This window comes from Camelus bactrianus, chromosome 22 (genome assembly GCF_048773025.1).
Source record: "Camelus bactrianus isolate YW-2024 breed Bactrian camel chromosome 22, ASM4877302v1, whole genome shotgun sequence".
NCBI lineage: Eukaryota > Metazoa > Chordata > Mammalia > Artiodactyla > Camelidae > Camelus > Camelus bactrianus.
Window position 1 is genome coordinate 7,513,851 of NC_133560.1, and position 26,377 is coordinate 7,540,227.

The following is a 26,377-nucleotide window of genomic DNA, read 5'->3' on the forward strand; positions in this document are numbered from 1 at the left end:
TCCTTGTGGTCTGCCCCCACAGCATACCATGCACACTTCTGCCACAGAACTCAAAGAGTGGCATTTTGACTACTAGTATCTGTGTCCCATTCCACTACAAAAGCATGTGTTCCTTGAAGGCAGAGGCATCCAGCCAGCCCAGGGTCGAGGCACAGAAGAGTAGATTCCTGGAGCTGCAGCAAGCTCAGACTTGCGATGCTCCCTGCACTCCACCTTCCACCTCAGCCTGGGTGGTACCAGCTCCATGCACGCAAACGTACTGGTCACTTGGTCCATGACCATCTGAGACTATAAGACTTAAGACTCAAACTCCTGTAGGATTAATACTGGTAGCACACACCTGCATAGGGAAGTTGACTCATGTAATTCATTATTTTTGACCCTTACTGATAATTAGTATCTTCCTTTAACTTTCATCGATACATAGGATATAAACTATATGCCCCGCAGATTATTTTTGTGTTATCTCACTGAATTCTCAAAGCAACCTTCACTCATTACATAGTGAGAGAAAACTGAGGCTCATAGCTGACTTAACCCCTCCTGACCACAAACAGCCCCACTCTTTCACTGATAAGCCAACTTTAAAAAAAACTTCTTTGATTTAGAACATTTATGCTCTGACTTTCACTATCTATTATGCTCTATAATTTTAGATGAACTTCATTTCCTTCCAACAAACTAAAAAATTTCCCTGGAACAAACATATTTCTGCTAGAGACTCTGGCCCTTGCCTAGCAAACCACAGTGTTTATTCTACAAAACAGTTCCAAAGCTCCAGTACTTACTTGATGAGACGCCAAGAAAATAAAACTGGTAAGACAAAAAAACCTCCCACAAAGAAATTCTAGTTAAAAGTTAGGGTCAAAAGTAATGAATGATGTGAGTCAACTTCCCTGAAAAATCCTGTAGCTGAAATCACATATTGCCCTTAGAGGGTAAAAGACAGCTGCTGATGAGAGTATATGAATTCTAAAGCATGTAATTCTGAGAGCAGATACTCAGGCAACAGAGGTCTGTGTTGGCCTGAGAAACAAACAAAATAAAGTTACCTTTTTTATATGTCCCGTCCACTCCTTTGCCCATCTTGTCCTTGCTGCTCACATCCCCCTCCATGTAGGGAAAGACTCGGGCTTGGTGAGTCCACAAATAGTCATTCGACCCAAAGAAGAGCACAGGGAACTCTCCCACATCATGTCTCATTTTGTCGATATTGGAAGGTACAGCTCGAGGATGGCAGATCTCAGCTGGCCACCACCTGGGAAAGGTGAAAACAAGGAAAGAAACCTCTAGAAGGCTGCAAGGCACCAAGAAAAATCCTACTTTTAGGACAGGAATAAGGAATAGCAACGTCTGTGCACACTGAAGTTCAACCTAGGGAATTCTTACAATCTAACTAGAGAAGAAACAAGTGGCATGGGCCAAACCCCGAAGACGCCCACCCTCACACACACACCCACTTCCTTAGACCCAGCTATTTTACTTCAAGGACTCTATAAAAGGAAATAATCAGAGATATGAACAAAGCATTATGACTATAATGCTCACTGAAGTATTATCTAAGAATGTAAACCTGGAAACAATTGAAATGCGTAATTTTAAAGGAATGACAGAAGTGGCTTTGGGACACCACACAATGAAATACAATATGGCCTGCAAAAAGGAAATTTCCAATAATTGTTAGGGGTGCAGAAAATGACATCAAGAGATGCCTCCCCACCCCTACCTCCGCCCACCAAAAGGCAGTCACGTAAATTACTATAACCACTTTTGAAAAGACAATTTGGCTTTAGCTACCAAAGCTGGAAACCCATCCCCTGATACTCTACCCCAAGGACGCCCTAGAGAAGCTCCTGTGCATGTACACACACCAAGAAACACTGACAAAATGTGCATCTTCCAAACATGAGAGTGGATCAACAGCCACACTGCACTGTAAGGCCGCCCACAGGAGCACCGCAGACAGTGAAGGCCGAGTGAACCAGAGCCCTGCGCTAACTGTGACAGCTCTCGGGAGCGCGAGAGGGAAGGTGAGAAGCAAGCTGCAGGAAAATAAAGCAACAATTCCTTTACACAAAGGTCTAAAACACAGAACAAACATTCATGTGGTAAACCTATAGTCAGGCCAAGAAATAAAAAACACAAAATGCAGTAAGTGTTACTTCCAGAGGTGGGGCGAGAATGAATTTGGACAGGAGCATACGGGGAGCCTCAAAAGTGCCGGTAAAGTGCCGTTTTTTTAACTGGGGGGTACATACACAGGTGTTCCATTTGTTATTCTTTAAAATCATGTATGTCATAATTTTTGTACATTCCATATCCAATAACAATAATTTTAAAAGGAAAAAGACACAAAACTGGGTATAAACAACTATAAGGCCAATTATTTTAAAGGTGCATGCACGGGTGTGTCTGCAAGTACATACGCCAAAATATGCAATGTATCTTCCTTGATTGTAAGATTATGGGTTTGTTTTCATTATTAAATCTTCTACAGAGAATATATCTTATTCATAATTGTGAACTTTTTTTCCTTTTATAATGGAAACTTAATGGGACAGGAGGTGACGCTTGTTTAGTTAGATTGAAAAGAAAAGAAAAGAGAAGAGAAGGCAGGAGAGAAGAGAAGAGAAAACAAAACAAAAGAAAAAGAAACGGAGTCTGGTAAGAGGAATGAGTGCCAGTCTCCTTCACGTTTACTCACCTGTATCGTCCGACTTTTACCCAGACAATTTCCCTGTAATGTGGCTTTTTGCCTGCCTTACAGTCATTGCAATACCAGTTTCCTTCAGGGATATCAATGTTCAGGCATTCACGATGAAAAGCAGCAGGGCAAGAATCACAGCACAGAAGGCTGCCTCCTGTGGGAATCAAGAAACCCGGTACTCAGAATCGTACGGACCCAGCTGAAACAGCTTTTGCTCAGCTCCTAACCAACTGTTTATCTCCCAGACAAAGGCTTAATAATAATTTCGTTATTCAGAAAGACGTTTCTTCAAGAGTATTCCCTCACCTATGTGATTCACACCCCTGGAGGCATGTTAGATTCACAGCAAGTCATGAGATTTTATTAGCAAAATCAGGTTAGGGCAATGAGGTCCGAAGTAAACCCTAAAAGTCATGTATCTGCGTACACACACGTACACACTCTCTCTCTCTCTTCTTCCTCTTCACTATGAAAACGAGAGTGTCAGTGACGTACAGTGAGCACAGTGCAAAGAGCACAAGCTCTAACTGGTATCAGACGTGAGCTCTAAAACCATACGCCTTTATGGAGTTCACTCTCCTGGCTGAGCTTTCATTTCTTCAGTGGTGAGGTGTCTTCTACAATGAACGGTAAATAATCACATCTGTTTGAGAACCAAACAGGCAAATAAGTTACCTAGGAGTGTCTGACACGTAAGCAGCCTCCATAAGGTCAGTTCTCTCCCTTTTCAAATTACTTTTCAGTCTTTGTTTTGCATTCTCACAACACCTATGGGCCCTTGTTGGAATAATACTGGTAAATACATAAACTTAATACATAAAGGAACATAGACTATGTTAAAATACAACGATCAAAATGTTAGAGCAAGAGATTGGAGTTATGTATGTTTCTTTGTAATGCACAAATAAGATCCTGAAGATACTCCAAGATACCTAACAACTGCAGTATCTGTGATTTTCATTGGTGACAAAAATCACAGGTACTAACAATGTAGTTTGTTGCCTAAACTTCAGTTAAATATAAGCTCCCTACCCTCCATCCAAGTCTTCAGATACCAGGTTAATTTTGTATTTTGGAGTGATGATGAATTTTCACATCTTAAAAGATATTTACTCAAAGTGACAACTTACATATCCGAATCTGAAACCCTCATGGTTGAAGATAATAAAAAAATTCAGATAAAGGAGTCACATTTAATGAACATAATAAATGCCTTATTTATCTTATGCTGGAAATGACCATGCTTCAAACATGTTCGATTGTAGCACGTTAACTCCAAGTTTCCCCCTGAAGAGTTGGTGAAGGATAGATTTAAGCAAGGTATATGCCCACGACCACCTTCGTCTCACTGTGCTTCGTTTTTCTCATAAAATCGTATGAAACACTTAATTTTGTGACAGCATCCTTATATAATTTCTACCTGTGCTTTTTCTTTTTCTCAATAATCTAGAGCAGGCTCTTAAAACAAGCCTTGGGGTGCTTTCTTGTTGGGGCCAGGGATGTGCACTGGAGACCCAACTCCCACTTCAATGCAAGCAGCTCTTATTCTACCTGTGTTGTATACTGGAGCTCAGACCCAGAGTGCGATTGCACTTGGAAAGAAAGTCTGTTACTACAGAACAAGTTTGAAGAACTTGTTTACTCAATACATGTAACCCGTACTCTACACTCGGAAAGTCCTATTTGGCTATTCTTATGCATTGTGGATGAGTCAAACAATCTGAGCGTGGGACATTAAGAGTGACGTAGGGGGAGGGTTACAGCTCAGAGGTAGAGTGTGAGTTTAGCATGTACAAGGTCCTAGGTTCAATCCCCAGTACCTCCATTAAAACAAACAAAACCTAATACCCACCCTCAAAGAAATAGACTTAAAAAAAAAGTTTAATTAAAAAAAGAAGAATGACATAGAGTCACATAAGTTTAACTGCCCCAATAATGGAATCCCTTCTACAATGTTCCTCTCTATGCTTAGTTGTCTGCTGAGTCACAATTTGATTGCTAACACATTAGCCAACCACGTGGCCTTGGTAGAAAAATCTTCCTTTTACTAAGCTGGCATTTGTCACACACTAGAAATATGTCACGTACAACAAAGCATTTGAATCAGGCCTTCAAATAAGACACGAAGAGAAATCTGCACAGAATAACAAGTGAAGAAAGGCCAAGGGTGGTGAACACAACAGGTTTTGACAGGATTTGGCTGGTGACGGATGGGAGGCAGGCAGGAGGGTCTGTCTGTGGCAATAAAGGAAAAGAAAGACAGGAAGACAGAAGAGGGAAAACCACATGAACCATCAAAAGAAACCAGAAGATGAAAAAATGATATTTGGTAGAAGAGAATAAGAGAAATATTGTTAATAACATTTTTATGAACAACTATATTTTCCAAAATAAAAAAATTATAGTGAGCTCAGTGTTTTATATTTCTGCAGAACAGTTTTAAAAACTGAATTTGTTGCAATATGTTGTTTGACTGATGTACATGAAGAAAATCTGGTCTCTCACTGATAAACAGTTGTGAAAACAAGTATTTTAATAACCTGTTCAATAACTATACATATTCCTTCTTTGATATTATACACACTGCAACTTCACAGGGAAGACCTTAGTTACAGTTGAACCTGAAACTGTATCAACAAACTTTTAGTACTATTACACTAAAATTCATTGATCTGTCTCATACTTTGAATGGATCTTTTATATATGCATTTTTAAAAAGTCATGCATTGTTCACATGGAAAATACTGGTTTACTGAGTCTGGAAGATCTTCCAATTGTTGATCTACTTCATTATATAATACTAAAACACCACATTTGTTAACATCACCATGATTTTGTCAGTAAATACTAGGAAGAGGTTAAGCTGAGGGTGGTACAAAACAGTTTTCCAAAATTCTCATTTTCACTTAAGAGCTCAAATGTTATCACTGGCAGCAATTTCTGACAGCCCCTACCTTGATCTGTGCTAAGGTGCCAGCAGTTTTACCCACTACTAGTGTTACATCATCTGTACAAATGTCAACAAAGTAACAAAGGCAAGTAACATCTTGGTATTATTATAAAAAGTGTTATGATCTCATAGAGGCCCCTGAAAATGTCTCTGGGTCCTCTCAACTTCCCAAGGATTCATGGATCACACTCAGGAGGTCCTGCAACTCCTAAGTTTTCTTGGGGACTGAGTTAGCATAATAGTATCCATTATTATGCCACAAGTTAGAAATGCCATCTCATTTGCACATCTACCATGAAACCATCTCCTTCCCCTATAGAATTAAAAACAATCTAATGCAGAAACTGTTTCATCTTCTCGTTTTTAAAAACAAAGTTTTCAGAGCCTTATAGCCTCCCAGACACCTATTTTCATTCTAAGAGCAGAATCACAGAATATTATATTTAAATGCTTTTAAATACCGTAACTGTCTTTCACTTGCTTCTAAACAAAAGAAAGGTGGTATAATAATAAACAGGCAACAGTCTTCACCGAAAGACAGTTTTACAAGGAGCAGGTATTATAAGAGCCAAAATCAATGTATGATACAATAAAATTTTATACAGGATAATCACAAACCTAACATATTTAAAATAAAAAAACAGTAACATCCTATGTTCTTTAAACTATCCTGAACTATATATCAAAATTCCATTTTCTACCCACAAAATTGTACTTAATATTCTATTTTATTTATTCTACATTAGCACCACAGTTTGAGGGTACAGCTATGTCCTGATGTAAACCAACTAGCCACGTTACATAAATCTTAAGAGTAAAAAACAAGTCCCAAATGACCATTTTCAATCACACAAAGCAGTTATAAAACACCTTTCTTGGCTTTAGCACTATTTACCATATCCAAATTCCTCAAAAGGGATGCTAATTCAACTATATATGATGACAGTTTTTAAAATGAGTTTCTCAGAATGTTCATGACCAGCCAGATTTTCATGAAACAGCATCACCAATAAGAAGATATTTTAAAAAACAGAAGATAAGGGATTTCCGGTCAAGACGGTAGAGTAATAGGACCACCAGCTCGCCTCTCCTTGTGACTACAAGGAAACCACAGCTGACTAAACAACTATCGAAAAAGACTGGAACCTAGCAAACAAGATCTTCAACTGGAAACATGAAGAGGGAACCACAGCAGGACGGGAGGAGGAGCGTGCTCTTGATATAACTGGGCCCCATACCACCCCCCCCCGGGTGGGAGACCCACAAGCAGAAGAATAATTAAGTCGCAGAGGCCCTCCCACAGGAGTGAGAGTTCTGAGCCCCATGTCAGGCTCCCCAGCCTGGGGTTCAGACATTGGGAGGAGGAGGAGACCCCAAGATATCTGGTTTTGAAGGCCAATTGGGCTTAACTCCACGAGCCCCTCAGGACTGGGGGAAACACAGACTTCATTCTCTTGGGAAGCACACACAGAATCTCCAGCGCAACAGGTCCAAGGGCAGAGGCAGTGATTTCATTGGAACCTGGGGCAGATCTGCCTGCTGGTTTTAGAAGGTCTCCTGGGGAAGTAGGGGATGCCTGTGGCTCACTCAGGGAACAAAAAAGACATTCCAGGAGTGTTCATCTACATGAGCTTTCCTCGAGGCTGACATCCTGATTGGATCATTAGCAATAAAACCTAGCCCCACCCAACAGCCTGTAGGGAAGCCTCAGGCCAAACAGCATACTGGGTGGGAACACAGCCCCACCCATCAGCAGGCTTCCTAAGCCACAAAAGCCTCTACACAGAAAAGGTCCAGGACCACGCTTCACCCAGCAGTGAGCAGGCACTGGCTCCTCCTGCCAGGAAACCTGCAGAAGCCTCTAGTCCAGCCTCATCCACCAGGGGGCAGATACCAGAAATAAGAAAATCCCAAAATAAAACAAAACAACCCCAAAGCCTGTGGAAGGAATCCACAAACACAAGCCAGACTCTACACTGGGACCGGCTGGACCCTGGTCCTTGGGTGACAAGAGAGGAGTATACTGCTGGGACACATAGGACGTCTCCCAAAGAGGGCCACCTCTCCAAGGTCGAGAAATGTAACTAACCTACCTAAAAATACAAATAGATAAACAATATGAGGCAACAGAGGATTATCTCCCAGGCCAAGGCACAAGATAAAATCCCAGAAGAAGAAATAAGTGATGAGGAGATAGGCAATTTATCTGAGAAAGACTTTAAAGTAAAGGTGGTGAAGATGTTCAGGGAACTCGAGTATAGATGCACAGAGTGAAGTTTTTAGCAAAGAGTTGGAAAATATAAAGAATACCCAAACAGAGTTGAAGAATAAAATCACTGAAATGAATAACACACTAGAAGGAACCAAGAAGAGACTAAATGAGGCAGAAGAACAGATCAGTGAGCTAGAAGACCGATTAGTGGAAGTCACTATTGCAGAACAGAAAAAAGAAAAAAGAATGAAAAGAAATGAGGATAGTTTAAGAGAACTCTGGGACAACATGAAGCACACTAACACTCACATTATAGGGGTCCCAGAAAGAGAAGAGAGAGGGAAAGGACCTGAGAAAATTTTTGGAGAGATAATAACCGAAAACTTCTCCCCACTTGGGTAGGACAGTCACCCAAGTCCAGGAAGCGCAGAGTTCCACACAGGATCAACCCAAAGAGCAACACACCAAGGCACATAGTAATTAACCCGACAAAAATTAAGGATAAGGAGAGATTATTAAAATCAGTAAGAGAAAAACAACAAATAACACAAGGGAACTCCCATAAGGTTATCAGCTGAGTTTTCAGCAGAAACTCCACAAGCCAGAAGGGAGTGGCATAATATATTTAAAGTGATGAAAGGAAAAAACCTACAACCAAGAATACTCTATCCAGCAAGGCTCTCGTGGAGAAATTGAAAGCTTCACAGATAAACAAAAGCTAAAAGAATTCAGCACCACCAAACCAGGTTTATAACAAATGTTAAAGGAACTTCTCTAGTCATCAAACCACAAGAAAGGAGAACAAAAAGTAGAAAGGGGGGTGGGGGAGACTGCTTTGGCTGTTCAGAGTATATGATTCTATATATATTTTGAAATTGTTTGTTCTACTTCTGTGAAAAAAGTGAGTATTCTGATGCACTGGATCTGAAGATGGCTTTGGGTAGTATCGCCATTTTGATAATGTTGATTCTTCTAATCCAAGAGCACAAGATATCTTTCCATTTCTTTGTACCATCTTCAATTTCCTTCATCAGTGTTTCACGGGTTTCAGAGTATAGGTAACCTCCTTGGTTAAGTTTATTCCTAGGTATTTTGCTATTTTGATGCAACGGAAATGTTTATGCTAGTTATAAAATTCTGGTTTTTGAAATAAAAAAAGTGAATGAAGGGCTGCAAATGGCAAAATAGCCTTCTTTCTTATGGGTTAGCTGTATTCCATTACATATATATGCTGCATCTTCTTTATATATTCATCTATTGAAGTGCACTTAGAATGCTTCCATATCTTGGCAATTATAAACAATTATAAATAACGTTGCTGTTAATACCAGGGTGTACGTATTTTTCTGAATTAATTCTTATTTTGTGATTGGTTCATTCCTTTGATAACTATGTAAGTTTAAAAAGCTAAAGCTCTAAACATTCTTAGAAACAATGAACAGTACACATGTAAATTTAAAAAACGAGCAGTAAAAATTAAGATAATATTGACTCTGTTCTAAATTAGAAGGTGTTTGTAAGTTTTAAATTGGAGTGGAGAGATACAGATAAAGATATAAAATTTATTTTTCCTCCACTTTAGGAGCTCTTTTAAGAACTAATAACCCTCATGGTGAGGAAATAATTAATAGAAGTTCATGAATTTTTACTTTCCCTTTGTTTATTCCCTATAAACTAATATAAAACTGATTTTAGAAAAACAACACACAATTACACAATAATACCATCTTCTAGAATTGTGTCTATGTAGACATCTACCTCTTCTACCTGATTTTATGCATATATATATCTGGAGGAACATGACTTAATATTAAACTTTTTTTCTGATGGTGGACTTTCGGTTATTTGGGGTTTGTTTCTTATTTTATTTTTTAACCTCTAGTTTATTTTTTCTCCCCCCTCCCCAGTTTTGCTGAGATATAATTAACATATAATATTGCGTAAATTTAAACTATATAACATATAAACATATATGTATATACTGTCAAGTGATTACCACAACAAGTTTAGGTAACACATTTAACACCTCATATAGTTACAATTTGGGTGGGGTGTGGGTGTGAGAACTTTTAAAATCTACTTTCTTAGTAACTTTCAAATATACAGTACAGGACAGTTAACTATAGTCACCATGCTGTACATTACACCCCCCAAATTTATTCATCTTAAAACTGGAAGTTTGTGCCATTTGACCACACTCTTCCATTTTCCAAGAATGGTTTTGTTTCCTTTCTCTCATCTTTTTCTTTAAATTGCTTCAATTATTTATCATTTTAATAAAAATCAAGTCATTATTCAAAATAACAAAAATAAAACCTCTCTCTATTGGGGAACAAAATCACCATAGTGTTGTGTTATCAGTAATTCAAGACATCACTTTCCAATATGTCTTCTAGTGGCAATGTGAGGAAAACTACATTTTTGTTGCCATCAAAATATTGTATTTATCTCTTTTTAGACTATTCATACAGCACGAAGTCACGTCTTACCTTCTGAGCATACAAAACACCAGCTAACGTTCACGTGCTCATGATTCCGGCAGCCCCGTCTGGGGGTGAAGTGATTGGGGCAGATGATACTATTAGATGCAAGGATCTTAGACCCAGCAGCTAGGCAAAAGTCATTGGCGTGGTATGCCACTGGGCAGCGGACACAGCGCATCAGGCGGCCTAAAAATATGAGATTAAATATAAAAACAATGTGAGTTATTTTGAAGTGTGTGTGGGAGGGGAATACCACGTAAAACCAGAGCTCCAAAAGCACATGTGAACATGGTGCCCATTGAACTAGTCCATTACTCGCTTCTCTCTCACATAAATGCTGCTGGTACTCTGACAAAAGCTAGAGGCAATGAAGAAACACACCCAGATTGCATCTGGAAACATCCATTGCCCACGGAGATTCTTCAGTTAGACTGATCCACACAAAAAACCCATACCTTTAGACGCAGTAACACTGGCGGGATTAGCAGCGTGGCAGGTTATACATATGTGGAGGGAGCACCGGAAGCCCTTGTTCTGCATGACAGTGGGTGGATACTTCTGAACACACTCTTCATGGTAAAACTTTCCACACAAGGGCAGAAGGCACCTTTTAACATCTTCCCCACTCTGCTTACATACAAAACAGGTATGTATTCCTGGGAAACAGAAAGAAAGAAATAAACAAATTAATACAAATTCAAGAATTCACTCAATTCTAAACTATTATGTGAAAAGGTAGTGAGTATACAATTCTGCAACAAATTCCAACATGGGGTGGTGGTGAAGGGTTCCCACACCAGGGAGCAACTCTCTGACACCAGCTGGGTATTCCACAATTCAACTCAATTCTGACAATATCTACTTGGAGATGTATCAGATCCCATAGTAAGGGCTCAGTCTTATAATACTGCCACCTTCCCCCCCGCCCCGGCCTTCAGACACTAGGTGTAAGTCAAGGTTGTCATTTGTACTTCTGACCAACTGGCTATAAATCAGAGCTTTCTGAGAGCCCCTCTCCAACTCCCTTGGGTTCAATTAATTTCCTAGAGTGGCTCACAGAACTCAGAGAAACATTTTACTTACTAGATCATCCGTTTATTGTAAAAGGATATAACTCAGAAACATCTACATAAAAGAATGCATGGGGCAAGGTATGGAGAAAGGGCTCAGAGCTTCCAGGCCCACCCTCAGCACACCACTCTCCTCAAATCTCCATGTGATCACCAACCCAGAAGCTCTCCAAACCCCATCCTTTTGGGGTTTAATGGAGGCTTCATGACACAGGCATGAGTTGTTAAATTACTGGCAACTGAGAACTGATTCAACCTTCAGCCCTGTCCCCTCTGAAGAGGTCAGGGGGAGGTGGGACTCAAAGCTCCAATCCTCTAATCCCCATGGCTGGTTCTCCTGGCAATCAGCTCCCTTTGTTAGGTGGGTCCAAACATCATCTCATTAATATAACAAAAGACATACATCTTCATCTCTCTCATCACTTAGGAAATTTCAAGGATTTAAGAGCTCTGTGGCAGAAAATGGGCAAAGACCACCAAATATATACTTATTATAAATCAAGTATCACAGTGAAGAACTTTACAACAGACTGATCAGGCTAACAACATGAACCTACTGAACAGTATCAATACTAAGTGGGAAACTTAACACATGCTTGCTGGCGTGATGCAGCAGGAAGTGCACATGAGCCACAGAATACTCATGCCGAAAGAAAACTGAGCTGGCCCAGCCTCCAGATGTAACTGCAGGTTTCCAGGAAATATGGAGGATGGAGGAACAAGCAAAAGAGACACCTCAAGATGCAATCAACCAAATTTACAGCATGGAAATTTTAGTGGGACAAATGGCCACTGTTCTCAAGAAATAAAAAACATAAAAAAATTGGGTGAGAGGCCTCTTAAATATGTGCAGCTATTTGGATCCAGCTATAAAGTTTGTTACGTAAAAGGTGACAGGTAAGGTCTGGTTCAACACAGACCCAGTAGGGAAACCACATGTGGATACTGAGCACTTAAAATGGGACTAGTGCAAACTGAGATGTGCAGTCAGTGTCAATGGATGCTGAAGCTTGAAGACCTAGCACATAAAAAGGAATATAAAATATTTCAGCCATTTTTCATATTAATTATATGCTGAGATATTTCTAACATGCTGGGTAATTAAAACATTTTTTTGTGGTAAAGAACAAAGAAATTGAGTGAGGAGATAGTACTATTGTAGACCAAAAGAAATTGAAGAGATGATTTTTTAAATTAAAAAATACAACACAGGAACATTATTTGGGTACTGATTCGAAACACTGTAAAACAACACCTTTTGAGACAAAATGGGAAAATTTGAAAGTGGGACTGAGTAGTAGACAGGAGTTACTGTACAATTTTGCTACACACTGAATATATATATTTTAGAGTTATAACTAGCTTTTTTGAAATGTGTGGGTAAAAGGAGGTAGAAAGTTGGTAACTACTGAAAGCTAAGTGATAAATACACTGAAATTATTTACCTCTCTACCTTTGCATATGTCTGAGGATTTCTGTAATAAAAAGTTTAAGAGGAAAAAAAACCTACCTCTCTCTGAGAAGCAATATAATGCAAAGGAAAGAGCCCAGGCTTGAGAGACAGACGGGCAGACCTAGACAGGAATCCTGCCTCTGGCACTTGCTGGAAATAGGAACTTAACCAAAGAACCCACCTCATCTTTACACACAGATCATCCAACTAATGATTTTAGGGAAAAATTTTAAGTATGTATTTGGAAAGAGGCAAACTCCTGCCTGACGCTGAATAACTGGCAGCTGATACTGAGCTGAAGTGACCTGACGTATGGTGTGGACACCCTATTGTAGACGAACAGGGTGAGCCAGGGGGATGAGAAATGACTCCCTTATCCTTAGTCTGCTCATCTTTGTTAAAACCTGGGTAAAGTTTCCTACCCTCAAAAAAATGATAACCTCTCTCTACCTCACATGATATACAAAAATTAATTCAATGTAGATAATAGACCTAAATCTATAACATTTTTTAGAAGAAAACGAGTATCTTTGTGACACTGGATTAAGCAAGATTTCCTAACCAAAGCAAAGTCCATTTTAAAAAATTAATAAACTGGCTTCATCAAAATGTAAAACTCTGCTCTTCAAAAGACACCATTAAGAAAATGGAAAAACAACACACAGGTTAGGAGAATAACTTGAAAAGTATATACCTGATAAAAGATTTGTATCCAGACTATGAAGAACTCTTAAAACGAAATAGTAAGAAAATAATCCAATTAAAAATTATTTTGAACAGACTCCTCAAAGAAGATAGCAAAATAAGCACACAAAAAGACACGCAATATCATCATCAGGAAGATGCACATTAAAACCACAATGAGATATCACCACACATCTGTCAGAATGCCTAAAATTAAAAAGACTGACAATGCCAAGTGTTGATGAAGATGTGGAAGAATTAAAACTCTCATATACTGCTGAACACTTTGGATGCTTCTTAGAAAGTTAAGCCTACCTACCATACAATGCAGCCATTCTACTGTTAGATATTTACACAAGAGAAGAGAAAATGTATCCATCCAGACAAAGGATTCATAAGGCTTTACTTACAACAGCCCAACATGAGAACAACCCAAATATACATTAATAGATAAGTAGATAAAGTGTTATATCCACACAATAGAATACTACTCAGCAATTAAAAGGGAAGAATTCTGAATACCTGCAACAATGTTGTTCAATCTCAAAATAACTATGCTGACTGATTGATGGTTTCACAATGTACATACACGTACACACACACACACCCCGAAACTTATCAAAGGTACACTTTGTGTAGTTTACTGTATGCCAATTATACCTCAATAATGCTGTTTCAAGAGAATGAACTGCTGACACACACATATACACAGATCAGTCTCAAAAACATTAGGCTGAGCCAGACATGAAAAACCACACACATTTTGAATTCCACTTATATGAAACTCTAAAACAACAACTACAACAACAAAAAAAGGTAAATCTAATGCGCTGTAACAGAAAGCAGATCACTGTTTGCCTGAAATTGAGGCTGGGGGTGGGGGAGAGATGCAGAAAGACTGACTGGGTCTGATCACAAGGGAACTTTCTGGAGTGAAGAAATGTTCTATATCTTCATTGTGGTCGTGGTTACATGGGTGTATAAAATTCACCAAAATCAATCAAAACATACATTAAAGGGGGGTACATTTTACAGTAGGTAGATTATACTTCAGTAGTTGGTTTTTCTAAAAAAATAGTTTTGCCTTAGATTAACCTGATTCAGAGAATACTGCGTCATACTGAAGATGAGACTAGCAAAACTGGATCACTGGCACGAAAGGCAAGAGGCTCTAAGATCAGGCTAACAGAGATACTCACGTACCTACAGTTGGTTTCTAAATTTCACGTACAGGGATGGATGGCACCATATGGCACAAAATGATCATAAGCCCAACTATGCAGAAGGCAAAATAACCCCACAACTACCCTGTCTTCCAACTTTTCTTCCAGCAGTGCTGAAAATGGTGGCAGAAGGACGGAATAACTCAATCTGACATGGCCATCTATTTACAGACACAAGTTAATTCTGTCTCTCATTTTCCACAGGCGGTATTCTAGGCCCACACTCTTCCTTTCCCCATCGCTCTCACCAAGTCAAGGGAAAACGTCAGCATCCTTCATCTTTCTCACAATTACACGGGACACTGCCTTATATCTTTTCATCTCTTCAAGGCCATCCTCTCCTGTCTCTCTGACTGCACTCTGACAATGACTCCCCCTCCCATCAGGGACATTTATTTCCCTACACAACTCTTAACCTTCATCCTACAAACACTCGGGATGTCCCTCCTCCTGATGCTGTAGCATCCTCCCTTCAGCTACTGCTCTCTCTCCCACTGAAGTCAAGCTCCTGCAAAAAACAGTGCACACTGCCATGTAGTCACCTCTCAGTCTGGTTCAGCGTGGCACCCTCTCACTGCCAAGTACAGAAGTCTCTTCACTCCACCTCCGTGGTCTCTTTGTCACACCTGCCTGTGCTGACACCCCATTCTCATGGCCTCAGACATTCTTTTTCAACTGGCCCCTCCTCGCCCTCCAGGAGCCTCCTTAAGTAGGTATGCCCAGGACTGCCACTGGCCCTCTGCTCACTCTACAGATATTTTCTCTTCGGACAGCAGCACCCGCACCTACAGTTTTAATAACTTATAAGCATGAGATCTTCACTGTCAGCCCTCGTTTCTTTCCTACTTCAGTACTGTAACTTGCACTCACATTGCTGAAAAAAGAATCTCCTTAGCACGGCTGTGAGGTGCTTTATAGGCTGGTCTCATCTGACCATTTCTAGTTCTGACTCAATCTGTATACTGTACGCTCCCAAAATATCTTTCTTTTTTGGAGGTAAAGTATTATTGACATATAATGTACACAGAAAAGTGCCCACATTCTAAGTGAATAGTTCACAAACAATCATTAAGTGAATATATTTATGTAATCACTACTCAGATCAAGAAACATAAAATATCACCAGTAACCCAGAAGTCCTCCTTGTCACTGCCTATGCCTCACCCTAAAATATCCAACTCCAAACATACTGACCTAACATTTCTTATTCCCCAAATATTCCGTCCCCTCCACACACCGACTTCTATTTCTCTCTGAAAGCCAGACTCAGGCATCTTCCTCTGCAGCACTGGCGCGTGCTTGTCCACACAGCACTGTAACATCCACAGCACGTTCTGCTGCCTTATGCTATACGTTCATTACTCACTCGAGCCTTTTTGAGGGCAAAGACCACAGAGCACCCATCTCTGTGTCTGTAGGAATGAGCCCAGTATTGCCACAAAAATAATGTCTCCAATAAATGTTTTTTCCTAAAAAGCTTAAAACTCAAAACTTCCTTGGAGAAAGACCTTTCTACATCTACTTTACCTGTGCGACATTCATTGCAGATAAATTTTCCTCTGGGCATTTCAGTTAATCCAAGGCACTCCAGGTGGAAAGCCCCACAGCACTGAGCCTCACATAACAGCAGCTCACCCAGTTTCTCACAGTTCTGTTAAGAGAAAGAAAACAGATCTGTCTACAGAAAAAGGCTTTAAAAATCCCAAGCAGAAGGCCCTGATTAAAGCAAAAATTAAGAAGCAGCTTTGTCAGAAACAAAAATCCCAGCATTCATTAAGCCAGTATTTAATAATTATCTCCTCTATGCCAGGTACCACAAGGTCCCTGGCTCCATGATTCTTATGTTCTAAGGATACAAAGATACAAGTAAACGATTAAACAAATGAAAGATATCAGACAAGGTATTTAGGTAGAGAATTCAAATAGCAACTTTGGATTGGGCGATTAGGAATGGCCTCTCAGACTGGGCTTTGAATGACAAGGTAGCCACATGGTCTGATGAAAGGACCAAGAAGGCAAAAAGCACAGAAAGTTCACCAAGAGGAAAAACCAGGGCATGCCTGAGAATCACAAGGAAAGCCAGTGTCACTGAACTAAAGTGAACAAAAGTTAGAAGGTAGAAATGAAGTAAGAAAGAGGCAGGTAAGGGCCTGACTGTGTGGCCTTACAGATTATGGAACTGAGTTTCAGATTTTATTCTAATTGCAGAAGTGTACCTTGAGAGAGCTTTACCAAGGGAAGGCTGAAATCAGGGATTCACAGGTCCCTAGTAACTGCTACAAGGAGAACGAGTTCAAGAGCAGAAAGGTGAGAACAGAAGCAGACGATCAAGGAGGCCACTGCAATGGTTCAAGCAAGAGATACTGACCAGCGGGACTTGGGTCATAACAATCCCAAAAGGGCTCTGATTAAGATCTGAACAACCCTTGAAATATATCCAGCACCATCTCAGAGAGATCACTTTTTTGAGACAATCGCATCTAAGACAGGGTGTCACTTAAGGTAGAGCCTTAGGAAACAAAGATCTGGGCCTGTTGCTTTGAAAACATTGTACAATTTATGAAAATTCTGCAAATTCCCAACATTTGTCACTTTTCACCCCTCTGATACATCCTGACTTGTTTCCCATAGTGATCAGCAGAAAAATGCTAAAAATGAAAAAAGTCTTATACTAATTCTAGTATCATCAGATACTAGACTTGCCCAACCATCTTTCCCCTCTGTTTTCTCATAGAACAAAGAACCCCCCAAAAATAGAACAGGTCTTGGCCACTTAACATCAAATCTTAAATGAATAAATAAGTAGAAGAACTTCAGAAACAAAGGCCAGAGGCGCCCAGGGATTAATAGGAGGCCCCAAGGTAATCTGAGCTCGTCCCACATGCCTGGCTCTCCCGTAACTGCTACTGACACACAAAAATTGACAAATGTCATAAATATTATTTATTTTGTTTTGCATACTCAGAGTGCCAGTGACATCAGCTATCATGTACAATAAACAAATTCACTTTCATGACTTAAACAGAAAAACTTCAAACATATACTAAAGAATAAATTATTCAAATCAACCAAATGTTACAAACTAATCCTTTAATTGGGATGACCACGTAATTCATCCTTCAAACTGGGACACCTGAGAGTGAAAGGAGGTGCTATAAGTAAATTACACAAGCACAACAGATTTAAACAAAGACTGATCCAAACCACAGGGCCACGGGGTCGCCGTACCTTTAATCAGTTTTCACTGACAACCTTTGTGGGCGTAACAAGCTCTGAGGACTAACACTCTTTGGGAGCAGGTCTGAGTATGATTAACATTCTTTATATAGTTGTAAAGATGAATAGACAAAGAAACTGAGTTGAAATTATATTGGCTGTAGTAACATTCTGGGCCTGGGGTTATTTTATTTTTTAGCTGTTTCAGTTAGGAGGAAAAAAAAAACATTTTCAACTTTTTATATGCCAAGTTTTAAGAACTGACAAAGGTAAATCAAGACCATAACCAAAGCATCCATTTAACTGACTCTACTCTCAAGTAAGATAAAGGCTCTTTAACATTAAAGTGGAGTCACATTTCACAGAGAAGCAAGACAACATAGTGGTTAAGACTGTAAACCCATATTGCTTGGATTTGAATCCTGGCTTCACTGAGTGACTACAAGCAAGCTATTTAACCTCCTTGTGCCTCAGTTTCCTTATCTAGAAAATGAGGATAATAATGGTTATCTTATGAGACTGTTATGATAACTAAATGATATATTTCTGAAGTGACTGGAAAAACACGTGACACATAGTAAACATTGTATAAATGTTTATAATAAACAGAAAAGTAGAGGTGGTAAGTTCTCAAAGTCACTACTTTAATGCAAAACAAACAAAAATCTCAAAGTGAAAATCACCCTTGAAAAATTTCATAGAAACCCAAAGATTCTCACACCATGAGAGGTGCAGGAAAAATATCTTTGAGCAACCACAGATCCACCTCTTCTTTCTCAGACTACTTCAGGGCATCTACTCATGGGCAAAAAGGGCAGACCATTCATGAACACTCAGTTTTTCTCTTCTTTCCTCTTTTTGTGGGGAGAGAGAAAGAGTTGAATCCTTAAAGGGAAGTGAGTCCACTGGAATCCAAGAAAATTTTTATTCTAACCATGACTGGGTCATCAGGAGATAGAGTGCTTCTCTTAAAAGATAAGCATGCAGTCAAAATGCAAGCGGGCAAACATTCTCTACCTGACAAACATTCTCCTTGAGTGCAGCTCCTCCTCCTCGTTCACCCTGCAGCTTTTTAGACGCAGGCATCCCGTGCTCATTTTCTATGCCTTCCTCGATGGTCTCCTTGGGGCTCGCAGCTGTCCTGTGTGTCATCAGTTCTCCCTTGCAGAGAAAAAATAATGTCCCACATCTGTATTATTGATGTCTCCTCCATGTGACCCCCTCCCTCTGGGCTGCTATTTGTCTAGCCATTAAGCACTTACAGATGTTCAGCCAATCACGCGGGCGGACTGCATGCAATGTTAGTTCTAACCCTGCTGTGATTGGGCGGGTAGTGGGCGCCTCATGCCCTGCCACTAACTGCTCTGAGGCTGTTCCACTGGAACTTTTTGAGCTGTTCCATTTTAAGGTTTCACTAAGGGAGAGAAAACATTCTTAAGTTTATTTGATTACTTATTTGTCCTTCCAAGATCAGAGTTTCCTAAATAATGCCTTCCTTGGGCATTCTATTCAAATTGTCCTGGAAAGAAACACTGTAACCTAATATGTGATTCTGACCTGACTTACTCTAATTCTCTTTTAACCTGAGTTGGAAAGCGACAGACAGCATCAGTGACTGCACTGATGCTCTGCAAGAAAATGGCTTTACTCTATCTTTGTTTCCTAAAAGACGCTGTTCACAAACATTACTCTAAAATTAAGCAGTTGACGGTCTCAAATAAGCAAATGACTTTTCCCCCTAATCGCAGCAGGCGCAACCTTTAAAGAGCAATATCCAAGTTCATTCAGATCATATGGTTCCTTGATATTGTGCTCTCTCGTTTTACAGCATGGTGACTATAGTTAATAATGCTGTACCGAACACCTGAAATTTGCCAAGAGAGTTAATATTAAGTAAGAGAATTTTTACTAAACTTCAGCACTCTTCTATTTTGGTGTCTTACATAATGTTTCTTATTGGTTTCTGCTTTTATAACTTCATAGCCTCTATTTCTTATCTTTAAACTTTCAGATAAATAATGTATTTGGTTCAGAGCATCATGAATGTTCCTTTTGGGTCGTGCTGTTGCTCTACACTGCTTTTTTGGTGATGAAACAGTTACATGTTTCATCTGACACCTAGAGCAATGGATGGGATCTTTTAAAAGGGTCATACCCACAGTTGCCGTAAGTGCTTGGACTTATTTCTACTAGGATCTGGCTCTACTTTTCCTCCAGAATTCCTTATCACTACCGGCTGTTTCAAGAGAAGACTATTTTTAGGTAAACTCAAGGGAAAGAGGAATGTGTCCTCTACTGTGAAAAGCAGCTTCGTTCTGGAAGGGCAAAAGATGAAGAACTGAGTAATACCTCGGAGCCTGGAGTTTCCTTTGATGAGTCGTCATTTTTCATTTTTTTATAATGCATCTTGGCTGTAGCATGCCTCTGTCGTTTTCGCTTCCTTGGTTTATCAAATAGCCTTGTAGTGCCTGTGACAGGAAAACAGGTGTTACCTGCTAGCTCATCATGCGCATGTCCAAGAACTCCTATCCTCGACTAAAGGGACCTCACAGAACTATGGAATGACACAATAAAAACCAATCTTAAAATGTGCTTAATTCTCCAACTTTGTAAATGAGAAAAACAAGGTCAGAGGGAAAAAGAGACTTACCTATGAGTATATAACTGGTAGGGGAAATAGCTACATACATATATAAATTCTGCCTCGTGTGGATTAAATGGTAAATGTACTGGTTATTAAAGCAATTTCATTTTATATAATTGAAATAAAGGACTTTCTAGTTCATGAAAAGACTTTATTATCCTACAGATGAGGAGAAAATGCATTTAGCAGCCAGGCCTCCAAGATTAAAGACAATAAACTGTATCGCTGTACGACTTAAGGGTTAAGACAAAAAGCTGAAATACCGACGACCTGGCTTACAGGAAGGGGAGAACACCCCCCTCCCCGAATGTGTGTACTGGCCCAAATGACGTTCCTGCAGAGGTACCGTGATCACGAACATCTAACAACATAAAACAGATGCCTCGTCTACTCTGACATATTTAGAAAATGGAATCTAATCTCTCCCTCAGTTTCTATTATACACAGTTCAACTCTTTGTTAAAGAAACATCAGGAGGAATCTAAAGAAGTATTTGATAAAATGTTCCAGGATATTTTGGCTAAGTATCAACATGAAAGTCAGACGCTAGGAGACTGCCTCAGTGCTCTCTTCTTGAACTACCTGTTAAGATGGAGAAGTTCTGCTATCAAAACTGCCGACAGCCTGCAACTAATTAAGAGTTAATATTGTGGCAGAATCAAGGCCCAAAATTCTCAAAAGTTGAAACATTTAGATGAAATTCACAAAGGATAAAGTGCAAGTTGTAGGCTTTACAAAAAACTGAAGTACAAAAAGTACAGGGAAAGAACTGATGTTCTGACAACAGATTTTTTTTTAAGCAAGCAAACAAATTGACCAACCTATATTATAATTGCACACAAGGTTAAAATAAGCTAACTCATTGCTAGATTTACTTGCTAAACAACTTAATAATCACAGATCACATTTAAATAAGTGTGCATTTAAGACCACGTGAAATACATTCTCCCCATGGTACCCTTTGCTGGTAGACCATATGTATGCAGTGTGCTCAGCTCTAGGCTAATGTTTCAGGAATGACACCAATCAATAAATGGCAATGGTAGACAAAATTACGGTCGTGAAAACAACTGGAGAAAAATGTGGAGTGGATTAAGAGACGGCAGTATGGCAATGAATTTAGCCAGGTCTGGATTTAGTTCCCTAACCCTGCTAACCTCTTTCACCTTCATGTTTCTTCTACAAAATAGGGATAATATGAATAACATCTTAACTCTGTAATGCTTAGATAGATTAGAAGCAACAGTCCTTAAGCAAAGAGTCTGGTAGAGCAGAGTATTATGATTATTATGTCTGTTACTCAATGAAAGGCTGCCCATTCCTCCTCTGGGCAGAACCAAGAAGAAACAGAATTTCCAGGAGAGAGATTCCAATTTAATCTAGAAGATTCCCAAGGCCTTAAGAAGCAACCACATTGGACTAGGCTCAAATGTAAGCTCTCCTTTCCAAGCATACGCTCACTGACCAAAGGTCACAAATGTGATACAAGAAACTAAGACTACAAAAGACTGGTTCAGATGATTTGTAACTTCCCCCTGAACCCAGATTCTGTATTTTCTGTCCTGTAGAAATAAACATTGAATCAAAGCCAAGAAAGTAACAACACAGTTTGGAAAATTATCTAGTAAGAACATTAAGCAGCTGACTTTTCTCTACTGTTCCTAACATTTCCTTAACGCTAACGTGATTCTAATTCCATTTAACTAATTTTAGCATAAAGCTGGAAATGACAATACAATCTTCTAGTGTCATGTGTAGCTTCAGAAAGCATATATTGCGCAAACAAGTCTTAGAACGTGCAAGCTCACTGATCTTGCTTAGCAACTTTTCTCATTAACTGACAAGATACTTCACACTTAACATTTGCAATACATTTTTTAAATCTCAAAAATACTCACCTCCACCAAACTCTTTAGAACGAGATGCAGCACATGATTCAGTAATGTTATTCTCCAAGTGACCACCTTCATAACACTACAAGTAAGTAAAATGCATCATAGTTTACAGAGGAATAGAAAACAAACCCTTTAAATTATGTACCAAAAGTTAAACTATCTATTGCCATACATACAGAATCCTGGCTGGTTTTGACAATTAAAGGAACAGTATGGTAACAGTACAGGTAAACACCACACACTCCTTTAGGGATGGGGGGTGTTAAAGAGGGGGCTTATCCAGAGACTCCCAATATATAAAGCAGACACAAAATGCTGTACTGGGGAAGAGAAAAGGTATGTATTCAGAGACCCACCAGCTCAGTTCTATTCCACAACACCCTGTACTGAAAATCTACCTTCCTTATATTTATAGTCACTGGATTTTACAGACTTACTTATTTGATTAATGCTAAATGTTAAAAAGCTCTGAATCATGAATGCCTTCCTAAGTGGCTATAGATCAATATAAATTAAAGCAACACTGAAACTAAAAACATTTAAACATCAAGAGTAATTCATTACACATTTTATTTCCCTGGTACTAACGTTTGTATGAATTAGTTCTATTTCAAGAAAATATCTTCCACAAGAATAATATTCTTCACCATGACTGTAAAACAAAATTCAGTGTATAATGAATGCTATTCTTGCTATAAAGTTCCCGAAGTCTGAGGTCAAAACAAGATAAAATGCAACTGTGAACTTCTGAATGCTCATTATATACATTAATAAATCAGAAGAACACAACTTAACTCATGCTCAATGTAGATCAGAGTCTGACAAAGTCAAAGAAAATGAAGGAGCAAGTGTTAGGTATCTAGTTAAACAGATCAAAAGACTGGTGGACGAACCCACAAAACAGATTTGCATAACTTAAAGAAAAACACCATCTATATTATTTAGATAACCAATTTATAGTTCATTCTGTAACACTCATCCAAAAGCTGTGGCACAAAAACAATTCGAATGTTCCCAAAACTAGTCAGAGAACAATACAAAAAACATGCTCACTTCTGATGTCATCAATTTTGTAAGTTAAAACAGAAATAACAGCACATACACCCAAGCAAAAATCACACTACAGGAATAAAAATCCATCTGCTCTGCTTAGAATAAAAGACCACAAACAATGTAAGTGCCTTGGAGGACATGACAAAGATGCTGGTAACTTACTTTTGCATAATCTGGTGTGGATATACATCAAGCCAGCGCACTCTTAAGGTACCACTACCTCAACAGAAAATTCCTCTTTCTCTAACCCACTGACTGACCCATCAGCAGGTAGGGTAGCTTGTCTGGTAACCCATGGTGTAGTCCCAAGGTGGAACTGAATCATGGTTTCAACGTTATGACAAAATATACCTCAGAGTACCCAGGACCTTAACTGTGTGAGGGTGACTATGTCAGACAGCAGAACTGACTTCTAAAATAGAAAAGAGGTCACTCTTCTCCAGAGTCTGGTTCTAGTCATCACTGATAATCCTGATTTTCTCTTGTTCAAGTGCCAAATTTGATGCCTATCTCTTTATGAAAAAAGCTAAAATTCAAAAGTGACAGTTAATAATGCTTGAAGAGGCCAATAATATAAAAGAGTTCGATAGTTATTAGATACTTAACAAACGGTACTAAAGCAATTGGGCATTCACTTCAAAATTCCATCTCAAAACATGAAGACCTGTACATAAAATCAAAACCATAAAACTCCTAAAAGCAAACAGAGGAAGCACATCTTTGTGTCCATCAGTAGGCAAAGATTTCTTCAAATAAGCACAAAATATAAATCATAAAAGAAAAATAACTTTAAAAATTTCCTTCTCATTAAAGACACAACTAAGAAAATGAGTAGGCATGCATCAGACTGGGAAAAAATATTTATTGTACATATACATGACAAAGGACTCATATCCCAAATATAAAAAGCAGTCTTAAAAAGCAACCATAACGGGGAGGGTATAGCTCAGTGATAGAGAGGTCCTGGGTTCAACCCCCAGTACCTCCATTAAACAAATAAACAAAATAAACCTAATTACCTTCCCCCACAAAAAACAAAAGGCAACCATAAAAAAGATGAATAGCCCAATCAAAAATGCGTGTGCTTAGTTGGGAGAGTATAATTCAGTGGTAGAGTGTGTGCTTAGCATACACAGGGTCCTGGGTTCAATTCCCAGCATCTCCATTTAAATAATTAAATAAATAAACCTAATTACCTAGCCCGCCAAAAAAACGTTTTTAATTTTAAATATATATATGTATGTGTGCTTGAACAGTTGTTTTACAAGATACAGGAATGACCAGTAAGCACATACTAAGGAGTTCAAATTCATCAACCATTAGGGAAATACAAATGAAAAACATAATTAGGGATAATTTCATAGCCACCAGAATGGCAAAATTTAAAATGACTGAAAACCAAATGCTATTAAAGATGTGGAGCAACTGAAACTCTGATACACTGCTGATGGGAGTGTGAAGTTGTACAAGCACTTCGGAGAAGTGTTGCAGTTTCTTTAAAATACAAATATTCATGAGCCAGCAATCTCAGCCTTAAGTATTTACATCAAGAGAACTGAAAATATAAGTACACACACACACACACAAAAACCCTCAGAGAGACTACTCATACCAGCCTTATGACTAACAGCCCCAAAATGAAAACACTCAAGCGTGTATCAACAAGAGAAAGGATAAGCAAACTGTACTTGGAACACTACTCAGCAATAAAGGGAAATGAACTACTGAAATAGCACCCTTGTGGATATGTATTGCAAATACATGGGTTCAATAAAAGAAGCCAGTTAACAAAAACAAATATATACAACATCCAAGAAGAAGCAAAAGTAATCTATGGTAACAGAAGTTAGAAAGCGTTGCCTCTGGAAGTGATGAGAATGGGAAACTGAATGAAGAGGGGCAAAAGAGAACTTTCAGGGGTGATGGATATAATGCATACTTAGTTTGGGTACTTACATGGTATATATAATTGTCTAGAGCCATCAAACAGAACAGTTAAGATCTGTGCTTTTTTATTTGTGTGAATTAAATCTCAACTTTAAAAAAGAAAGGAATTCTGAGATACATTTGTCTATATAAATTAAAATTAAGTATATAAACTAAATCATGCTTTTTATCCTCTTAGGGAAAAAAAATAACCTAGAAACATGACAAATTAAATTTCAGATTAGAAAACTACATTTGACAGAGCAAGGTGATACAAATTAACACTATTTTTGCAAGTCAGTCAGTCTCAAAACCATTGAAGAATCATCTTACTCCTTCAAATCAGTCACCAATTATAGCTCCATAAAACTGGGGGAGAGGGGATATCATTCACTTAACTGTCCTGAGTTCTTACTTTCACTGACCTGTATCATCACCTCACCTCCAGCAGTAAGGCAACAGCCTCCTATGACTCACCTTACAATGCTACTAAATTTATCATCTGATTGCAAATGTCACTTCCACGCTCAGAACATTCAACTGAATCCCAGTTTCCCTGGTCCTTCCCATCTACCTCTTCCAACAATCTTGCAGAGTGGCTAAGATTTGAATAAAACAAAGCCAGAAGAGAAAGCACAGCAGACGGAGATTATCACGGCCCTACTGGAGTGTAAGCTAAAATGAGAGGAGAGTAAGCTGGAGACACACTGTCACTGAAGACTGTACAAACTGTAGAGAGATTTCAGAGGGCAAGAGATGAGCCTAAGAATAACTGAAAAGCCCATGTCACAAAGCAGCTCTTAGAAGAATAAAAGAGTTAAAAGTACATAATGTGATTTTTAATAAGGTATAAATATACAA

General features: G+C 38.9%; 1 protein-coding gene across 11 annotated transcripts in view; it reads right to left on the reverse strand.

The window, feature by feature from the left end:
- NSD1 (nuclear receptor binding SET domain protein 1) overlaps positions 1-26,377 on the reverse strand; it is a 126,462-nt gene that overhangs the window by 22,527 nt on the left and 77,558 nt on the right. For all 11 annotated transcript variants that reach the window (XR_012501534.1, XM_074350221.1, XM_074350226.1 and 8 more), the window contains 8 exons: positions 22,541-22,616; positions 20,348-20,466; positions 19,016-19,159; positions 16,310-16,433; positions 10,808-11,008; positions 10,359-10,538; positions 2,705-2,861; positions 1,053-1,258 (listed from right to left, as the gene is read on the reverse strand). Coding sequence is in view for 10 of the 11 variants with exons in the window: in XM_074350221.1 (XP_074206322.1) it covers positions 1,053-1,258; positions 2,705-2,861; positions 10,359-10,538; positions 10,808-11,008; positions 16,310-16,433; positions 19,016-19,159; positions 20,348-20,466; positions 22,541-22,616 (1,207 nt within the window). In the remaining variant the exon portion in view is untranslated. The remainder of the gene's footprint in view (positions 1-1,052; positions 1,259-2,704; positions 2,862-10,358; positions 10,539-10,807; positions 11,009-16,309; positions 16,434-19,015; positions 19,160-20,347; positions 20,467-22,540; positions 22,617-26,377) is intronic.